The 9753-nt window shown below is 36.3% G+C and overlaps 1 protein-coding gene across 7 annotated transcripts in view; it reads right to left on the reverse strand.

Moving 5' to 3' along the window:
* Window positions 1–9753, reverse strand: part of ANKRD44 (ankyrin repeat domain 44) — a 144296-nt gene that overhangs the window by 5149 nt on the left and 129394 nt on the right. For all 7 annotated transcript variants that reach the window (XM_050899764.1, XM_050899763.1, XM_050899761.1 and 4 more), the window contains exons 21-27: window positions 9560–9753; window positions 8738–8825; window positions 6714–6797; window positions 5253–5398; window positions 4304–4386; window positions 3040–3122; window positions 1822–1913 (exon numbers count right to left, since the gene is read on the reverse strand). The exon at window positions 9560–9753 is cut by the window's right edge and continues 23 nt beyond it. In XM_050899764.1, coding sequence (XP_050755721.1) covers window positions 1822–1913; window positions 3040–3122; window positions 4304–4386; window positions 5253–5398; window positions 6714–6797; window positions 8738–8825; window positions 9560–9753 — 770 coding nt within the window. The remainder of the gene's footprint in view (window positions 1–1821; window positions 1914–3039; window positions 3123–4303; window positions 4387–5252; window positions 5399–6713; window positions 6798–8737; window positions 8826–9559) is intronic.

Consider the following 9753-nt stretch of genomic DNA (forward strand, 5'->3'; position numbering starts at 1 on the left):
TACGAACAAGTCTCATTCTGAGAACAACAACTTTCATTAGAACATAAAAGATATTAGTTTGAAAATATTTTGAAGTAATAAGCAAACGATTTTAAAGACTGATCAGTTGAGTATTTACTCAATTTAGAAAGCAGTTTGTTTAGGAATTCTAAGAGAAAAGAATTAGACCAGTGCACGTGGTACATGTATAGCAGGTACGACTACGTGGATGTTTAGTTACCCAAATTTACATTATGTCAGAAGAATAATGACTGTATTCAGAAAGCATGGCATACACTTTAAATACAAAGTTAATATTATACAGATGTCAGTAAAACAAAGAACTGGGGAGCTATTGAAAGTTTGTCTTCACTGCAGTTTAACTTGGCTCCTGTCCAAGTGCTGCCCCTAAAGCAGCTCTTCACGTATGCAAATCTGGGAAACCAGTATGCTGATTACACTTGCTATCTATACATTTTGCAGGCTGCTGTGTAGTACTCCAGCACTTTCCAACAAATCCTCCTTTATGCTACGAGCAAATTCTTTTGCGGATGGCTAAATCTTATGTGCTGCAGCAACAGTAATCTGAGGCAGTGGCCACGACTGATATCCTACTGCCTCAAGTAAGCCGAGAACACCTGCAGTGTAGATGAGTTTGGGGGACAAACGGGAGTACAGGTTTGTAGCAAACTACCGACATTTAAGCACTGACTGCAGTGCATGCATACCCTAAATGGAATTTCCTCTTCCACTGAGTTCCAAGCGTGAATATTCTTTAGAGTTGTACTTATACTAAGATTGTACTTAAATGTCTCTCTTTTAAACTGTGTTTGCAGTTGTTCCTAGAAAAATTAAATGTGTACAAAATTTAAACTTAATTTTCATTCATTACATACATGCAAATTAGCTGGATCTGTATGTACAATTTTAATTAGAAAAACTGTGGTTAGAAGTTCTGGTTCATTTTTCTGTCCCCTATCTCTGCAATGAGGTTAGAGCCAGATGACTTCAGCGGAACTCATTCATGCAAGTATATCTAGGTAGCATTTGGTTAACAGTAAATACTCACCACTCAGTTCTTTTCATCCATAGATCTCAAATGTCTTGCAATGATGGGTGAGTATTATTACTGTTACTTTACAGATATGGGAAGATGGAGGTACCGAATTGTTACATTAATGCCATGAAGTCAGTATTGTAAGACAGACCAGCTTATTTCAGGAAGACATTTTTGAAAACATTAATTATAGAAGCACAGCCCTCTATGGGCTTTATAATGTTTAGGGAAGGACTTCATTGAGATCTGAAACAAAATTATCAGATTTATTAACTAATCATGTATTTTATGAGGCAACAGTAATTTACTTGCATCTTGGATTAGGTCAGACAATTGGTAAGCACAAGCTTTGATCTCAGAATGAACTAGGACACAATCAAACATATGTTGATGGTTTTCTTCCTACCCATTAAAACATGCGCTGATTGAATGCATAATCCTTAATTCTTCTGCAAGGCGTCAGAATTATCCGGTGCCACTTGCATGTTTAGGAAATTCAAGTTACCACTGCACTCAAGCATTAAAAAAGACTAGCTGTTGACAGTACATGCAAAATGAACAGTAAAAGGGACCGCTGTGATGTTTAGAATACATTTTTATATTAAAGAAAAATAAATAGTATGTTGTTTTTTTTTTAATAGGTACTCACACAGCTCATTGTCTGTTCTTGGAAGGATAAAAGCACCAATGATGTCTATCATCAGCTTTAAGCCTATTGCTTCGGTCTGTTGTAAAATTACCTGTTGGGTCCTACTGAAGATTGTCAAAGTGTATTATTTACTTACCATTTTCATCTACTGCTAGGACACATGCCCCTTTGGCTAGCAATTCTTCAACCACCATCTTTAAGCCGTTCCGTGCAGCAATATGGAGAGGTCTACAAAACATAACAACTAAATTCAAGTTCAGTTTAAAATAGACTTTCTAAAAAAAGTTAGGTAATGCTTAAAGCACATCCAGCATCTGAAAGAGAAAGTTTTCCTTCTTTGGATCATTACAATTATATTGTAGACATTAAATTATGTTACAGCCTTTAAAATAATCGTCATGTTCCACATCTATAACACATATGTGCAAGACAAATATAATTACCTTTACATACACAAAGATTGCTTAATACTTTCCAGTCTAAAGGCTTTCTTTAAAAAACTCTCATTTTTCCACTGTTTGCAGCACACAACTGACATTTAAAAGGAAAATTAATCTAAGACTGAAGAAATGCCTTTGTTCCATCCTTAATTCTGGCTCCTACAGACCGTTCGAAATCATTGTATTGCCTTTTTATCCTTGAATACTTGATTGCTAATCTCTGTTACTGCAGAGCAGCTGGAAATTGAAAATAACCACTGGTTTGCTCCTTTCCTGGGCCAACACCCAATGCTCCTGTTTGGGGGCAGTTAGTGGGACAGAAAAAACAATTTCATATTGGAAGGGGGAAAAAAGGGCTAAGATGGAATGAATTCTTCCACAAGCACTAGATGATCTGCCACCTGAACTCGTGGTTGAATCCTCTACTGTGGGATTCCCTCATACTAGTCAAACAGTTGCAGCTGGCGTAAGAATATTGATGGTTCTAACTGTGCTGATAATGTATGGTATGGATAGGAGTTGCACATAAAATATCACGTAAAAAACCCTCTGAAAATTAAATGTACCACCTTAAGTCTAAATAAATCATTTAGATTTAAGGTGAAGCTCAAAAAGCTATGAAATGCCAGATGTATACTTACGCATTCACATGATTAATAGACGTTTTGATATAGTCTTCAAATGAATGACCTCATATAATTTTTCCACCAGACCATGTATAGAATTGGCATCAAAGGAATCAAAATTAAAAGTGAAAATGCAATACACATCTGGTCTTTTCAAGGGCAAGCACTCAAAAAAACCCCAGAAATTAATTTTTTGTTCTATGAAAAAATCTGAGACATGAATTTGAAATGCTAAATTGGAATCTTCTGGTAAGTCAACTGAACTTGAGAGGATCAGGCTATACTTACGTCTGCAATGCATTATTTTTTGCATTAATAAGGCTCTGTTCTTGTATCTTGTCAAGTATTAACAAGGCACATTTTTCATGACCCTGTAGTTGGGAAGAAAACCAAATAGTGTTCATTTGCTGAAGAGTTTGAAATTGAGGCAAAAGAAATGCTACATATAAAAGCGAAATTTAGTAACTCAATTTGAAATACAAAACATGCTACTCAGTTTATAAGTATGTGTAGTGGGTGAACTGTAGGAGTCTTAAAATACCATTTACGAACCGCCACTGCTAGGATGCTTTAGCACATTTAGAAATTTAGACATTCACCTGTCTTTCAACCCTCCATTCATTATATATGACTTCACCTCCCCAGCTTTCAGAGAAGACTACTATTTCTCTTGAGAGAGCATTCAGTGGATTATTTGTTAGAACTACATAGTAACAGAGGAAGAGATGGTTTAATCTCAGAAACGAATACTGTACTTCCTGGGTCTTTAAATGCCTTTCTGTATTATTAATAAGCTACTACAAAATCCCTTCAGTGTGAGAGCTCTAACAATGAAACTTTGGAAATAATACAGATCCAGGCCTTATTTCTGATAGTGTTTCAGCACAGCACGTCGCAGGTGCCAAGCCTACAGCCCTGGCAGGTGAACAGCCGCCTGAAGGACCTTGAGAATTCAGCCGGACTCATGTGTCTGCAGAAACTAGAGTAATACTATCACACCGGAATCCAGTCTGTGGATAGGAACAAAAGAAAAGGCCCAGGAGAGGGAATCCCATGGGCATTTTTTCTTGCAGAAACAGCAGTAGCAATTGGAATTAAGAGGAAAAAAGGGTGGGAAAAGACACTACCACCAATCTAATTAATGCCTCTGGTTTTACTGCTACTCTGTTAAGGGAAAATTTTGTGTTCCTTCCACAGAAATTGGAAAATAAGAAAAAAGAATAAATACGGGTTTTTTTTCTTTGCCACTGGACCTATGTTAAGCTATTTTACAGTGAGATTATTTGGTAAAATCTTAAAGGGTTTTCCATCACTTCTTTTAGTGTCACCTCCTTATGTTTCAGCTGTCATAAGAGGCATCCATATTTCTCAATTTACAAAACTTTGGAACAGACTTGAGAAAAAGCTTGGAACAACGTTCCCTTCCTCACCACAAGTTTGACCACCACATTTCCATTGCAGGAAAAATTTTAGGAGCATAAACACACACACACATACATACATGCATACATACTGTGAAGAGAACAGAAGCATACAGAGGTCTTCAACTTACTTTACTGCTAGCCAAGTGCAAAGATGTATTCAACTCCTTATCTTTTAATGTCAGGTCAGCCTTGGCAATGTTCACCAAAAAGTCTGAGGTACAGAATAGAAATCAACGAACAGACCCAATGGGCAGACGAACATGTAAAAACAGAGGAAAAAAATTACTATTTCAATATACGTGTGCATACATGCTAATCAGCAAAGCCTTTATGTGATGTAAGCTTTATGAACATGAAGTGAAAATAATGAATGAGAACAGACTAATCTTGTGCAGTTAATCAGCAAGCAAAGGCAGAGCTAATAGCTCATTCATTGTGCCCCAAACTGTCAAACATACATTCATCTGTAGTTATTTGTGAACTTCCCCATTTGCAGATCAGCAAGTTCTGCCTGAATCACTGTCTCCTGAGAACTGTGGATCCTGCTTTGAGAGGACTAAGTGGATATAAAGAAATTAGGGTGCAGTCTGTGCTGTTGAAGCTAGAGAAAAGGGAATTCTGTTAAGCCAATATGACCCCAATCTGTATGTCTATAGTATATAGTCTAGCCTGGAAAAAGCAGCCGCTGATAGCTGCCATTTCAAGAATAGGACTTCACATAGCAGGGTGGAAAAAAAGGTTACACAATCTTTTTCACACATGCAGTTTTACTGCTCCATAAAATCAAGGAAGTAAACAGGAGAATAGGATTACTACTCCCCTCATGCTCTTTACAGTGTGCTCTTAGGAGGAAATAAGACTCAAGTTTGTTATTGCAAAAGTTCACTAAGACTGGTGAGAAACAATGGCTGAGAAAAAAAAGAAATTTTTTTACAGACGTAAAAGTAGCTTCTTACAGACATCCACATAATTTATTTTCCTTCCTTAGTTTTCACAGGAAAAAATGATTACTTTTTTGGGATAGTAACTGCAGTAGCACTCACCCTTCAAGACAAACAGAGGCAAGGAGGTACTTACCTACAGCACCTACGTGACCGTTTTGAGCTGCCATCATGAGAGGTGTTTTCCCTGCGTGATCCGCAGCATTCACTTGTGCGCTGTGACTCAGGAGAAGCTGGAGGCACTCCACGTGATCCGCGAAGGCTGCTGCGTGAAGGGGTGTTCTGTGGGGAAAGTAACACAACCACAGCTGTTGCTAAAGAACGACAATATTCCTGTTTACTTACCTTCCCAAGAACCTGAAAGTGCAAGACATTTTCAAAATTTTTTTTTTTCCTATGAAACTTCGAGTTATCACCAGGGGAACATTATAGTAGCAGCATCTGAAATAAGTTAAATAATATTTACAGTCTCTGTCCTGGTGCAATATAAACTTTTAAAAAAGGGAAGTGTAAGGTGGATATGATACTGTGGAGATACGATAACTGTGGAGAAGCTCATATTAGCAGCATATTTATTTTAATGGAGCATACTGCGTAATATGAAAAGCAGTACAATCCCTCATTCTTATTCATCTGATTTTATTTTTTTTTTAACAAGCCTAAGATGGGAAGAACTATCAGAACAGATCCATTATTTAGAAAAACTAAAGTATTTTAAGTTATAATCAAAAATACTGCAGCAACAAGCTACAATAACAGTATTACTATAAAAGGCAGAAGGAATTCTATCCACTTTGAAGGTTATCATTTTCCAGAAGACAGAGACACTAGAATTTGTTCACTGTCTCCCTATGGCATTTTGAGTCTGAAGTGTGATTAATAGAGATGAAAGACAGTTGGTACACAACCCAGCTCATAGTGTTACTTCAGGTTTTGCTTTATCAGTAAGGGTGAGGTGGTCTTACCCTTAGACGAGTAAGTAATCACCATTACTGAAGGTCTTGAATTTGTTTTAATTAATAGAAACAATGAGTATTCAATTTTTAGAATTTCAGCAATTTTAATTAAATATATATACACACACACACACACACACACAGTGAGGAGATTATCAACGTGACAAATTAAGGATTTGGCTGAATGCATATCTTTTGCTGTATCAGTATTATTTTGCTGCATAGATATTTTGAGTTGTGTGCCCTGAGAATGCTAACATAACATTAAAGCTTTTAATGAAATACTTTTCTATGTGTACATAGTATCACTCCATTTAGCAAAGATAAACGTGTTTAAATATTTAACAAAAAAAACTGGTTCACGAAAACAGCCTATAGACATAGCTGTTCTAAACAAACACTATTTCTTTTGTATTTCTTTTCGTATGTACTATGAAATTGAATACTTCATAGTATTCTTGCTTCAAGTGAGCCACCATTTAACTCTGTTGCAGCGTAAACTGCTGTCTGAAAGAATCAGCATGACAAGTCTTAGCTCAACCATATCAGATAAGGATTAGTTCCAGAGGTTCAGAAAGAATTATGAAAAATACTAGATGGAGTCATGAAGATGAAATGCAGTTTGTTTAAGAAACTATTACCTTCCTTTGTCATCTTTACAATTGACAATGCTGGCATCGATGGCTCCGATGAGCAGTGATGCACAGTTTTCGTGATCATTGATTCTGCCAAAGAAAAGACATTTTCAAAAAGGTAAAAAGTCTACATCTTTTCCCACTTTCCAATATTAATTTACTTCACTTCCCATTAATATTTCTTATTGGTTATTTACAAGTTATCCTAACATACCCTTGCCGTAATGCTTTCAGTCACGTTTCTGATTATTCATCATCTCTCCATTTAACCAAACTGCACATCTGCTACTACAAATTTCAGTCTCTAAAGCAAAGCTGATCCTGCAATTCACTATGCACAAAGGTAATTGAAAGTACAGCACAAACCTAGGATTAAAACCTTAATACCTTAAAATCCTTTAGCCTACATGTCAAACACACCTGGATCTGGAAAGCACTCAGTCATAGATACCTACATATAGAAAGCTTTATTCTAAAGTTTTAGGTACTGAAGCCCACATTTCTTCCAACTCACACATTTAATACTTTTCCTTGATGGACGTACTCAATTAATACTCTTTCTGGTTATTGTTAATTTGTCTCATTTCATTATGAAAATGAACAATGTTTAGTAACAGTATTGGACATATAGTATAGCTAACACACACCCACACTGGATTGACATTTTAAATTTTTCATTTTAAATTTGCATGCATTTTTAAGTTGCACATATTTTTAATGGGTTTGAGAATTACATACTAGTTTAAAAGAATATAAATATTGAAAAAAAATTTTCAAAGCCATCACTAGAAATTCAGATTTAAAATACTATGTTTCAGCCACAAATGATTTTATTTTAAGCAAAGTAAAAACAGTGCTTTATATATGCTTTTATTTCTCTAATATATTGGGGGGTTTATAATTTCAAAGTTTGATACTTGACAAATTACTTTTCTACTTTCCAATGATGTGGACTGTAGAAGGGAAGCCTACACAACAGTAACTCCTACCATTACTTCTGAAAGTCATTCATTCTTCTAATAGAACATAGAATAGAATACAGTCATTCTAATTGTTGGCAGAAATTAGGAAGGTTTGCATTTGTTTTTTCAGTGCTTAATTCCTTACTCTTCTGAGGGCTTACATGTTTTAATAAGCATGTTAGGTCCTACAAACTAAAGTAATCTTGCATTTTAAAAAAAATGCATTTGCAGTTATGTTATGAAAAGCTACAATTGTGTTCCGTTAGAATCTTTCCCATAAGAAAACATACTGCTTTATTTGAATAAGGAATATGCATAAAATACATGCATGGAAGAAGATGAATAACTGATAATAGCCACCACCTTTTTGTTTTTCACAAGTAGCATGAGAACTTTGGATACAGAGTCTGCCTCTACAACCGATCAATCCCTTTGGCTAGGACCTGGGTAAGAGGTATCAAACCTTCAAGACAGAGATTATCTCAGAAGGAAAAAAGACCATGAAGAAAATCAGCCTGGAAAACACTCAGCTGAGGATGTCTTGGAAAAAATACGGCCTGCACAGAACACCATTCTAGCATGACATAAATTGTTGTTCCAAATCCTTCCTTCATTAACGCTTTGTTCCTATTGCTAAAAAAGAATCATCTTGATTCTGACAAATTTCTTAACTTTCAGCCATTGGGTTTCAAAGGAACCTCAAAAGCTCATACTTACATGGACCAAGGCACTATAGCCCAGGTCATGGCCTAAGAATGGAAGAGCTATGAAGTTCCAGCCTGTGTGAAGAAAAGGCATGGGTCTGTAGTTGTAAGCAAGGGAAAACAAACTAGAAAGGGAGCAGAAATGCAGCTATTTAATTACACCTCAGAATTTAATCAAATAGCCTAAATGTATGAAATTTATGCAAAAATACTCTTTATTCTGCCACTTTTTCAGCAGAAGTATAAGCACAAGTTTATGAGCAGCTTTAAAATGATTTGCTCATGCAAATAAAAGCTTTCTTCTCATACTGCTACTTTTTCCAGACATAGCCTAAAGCATTTGTTACTGGAGATTTCTACTTACACGGCACAGTGCAATGGAGAGAAGCTATTACCATAGAATGTGCGGAAAAATTTTTGTTCCAATAGTACCTCTATGCAGTTTTCATGACCTAAAAGAGATCAGACATCTCACAGTGTTGCACAAAGTAAGTAATTCACGTAACTCATATTAGGCTTATACAGATTAGAATTTAACACTAAGTTCAAAGTTGAACACAATGTGTATATAAGCTCTTACATGATAAAATTATGAACAGATTTTTTTTTTTTACGGCAGCAGCAAGATAGAACCAGGCTAATATTAGCATTTACTGAAAAAAAGGAAAGGAAAAAAAAGTCTCTTTTTTATGCAATGTTATATATGTTGCCTTAAACATCTCAAAAGATGGTCTTAAATGATGGTATTAGGAAGCTTTATCCTTATATTAAGCAACAAGTTCAGATTATCCAGTTTAGAATAATCAGTTCAGTTCAGGATATCCATCTATTCACGTGGTCTCTTGCATCAATAAATAAGAAGGTGACACCTCAAAGGAGCATTCCTGGCCCCACAGAAATCAATGAGAATTTCATCACTGACGTCAGTAAAACCAGAATTTGACCCTGGCCTCCTGTGACTGGGAGCAAATGAGCTGCAAAGCCACTGGGAGGTATTGCTGGAATTTCCCTGGCTTCTGAACTGAAGGGTGAACATAGCAAGTGCTAACTACAGAGGGCAAGTAGAGGGGAGACAATTTGCCTCTTCATTTCAAGCTTCTCAAAGTGTTAGGTTGCTTTGTTATCATGTTTCCCTAAAAATGAGGCCGCATTTGAACTTGGCAGAAGTCCACAGGGAGAAACTTACCGTTATAACAAGCCCAGTGCAGCGGTGTATAACCTTGATTATCTTTCAAACTGCAGTCCTCCTCTGAAAGTGCTATCTGCAGTAATTCACTCAGCCAGGTGGCGTGACCCCGAGCTGCTGCAAAGTGCAGAGGTGTTCTGCCTCTGGCGTCTTTACATAAAATAGATACTTCTTTCTCTAACAGCATCTGAACA

Source organism: Gymnogyps californianus, chromosome 7 (genome assembly GCF_018139145.2).
Source record: "Gymnogyps californianus isolate 813 chromosome 7, ASM1813914v2, whole genome shotgun sequence".
Lineage (NCBI taxonomy): Eukaryota > Metazoa > Chordata > Aves > Accipitriformes > Cathartidae > Gymnogyps > Gymnogyps californianus.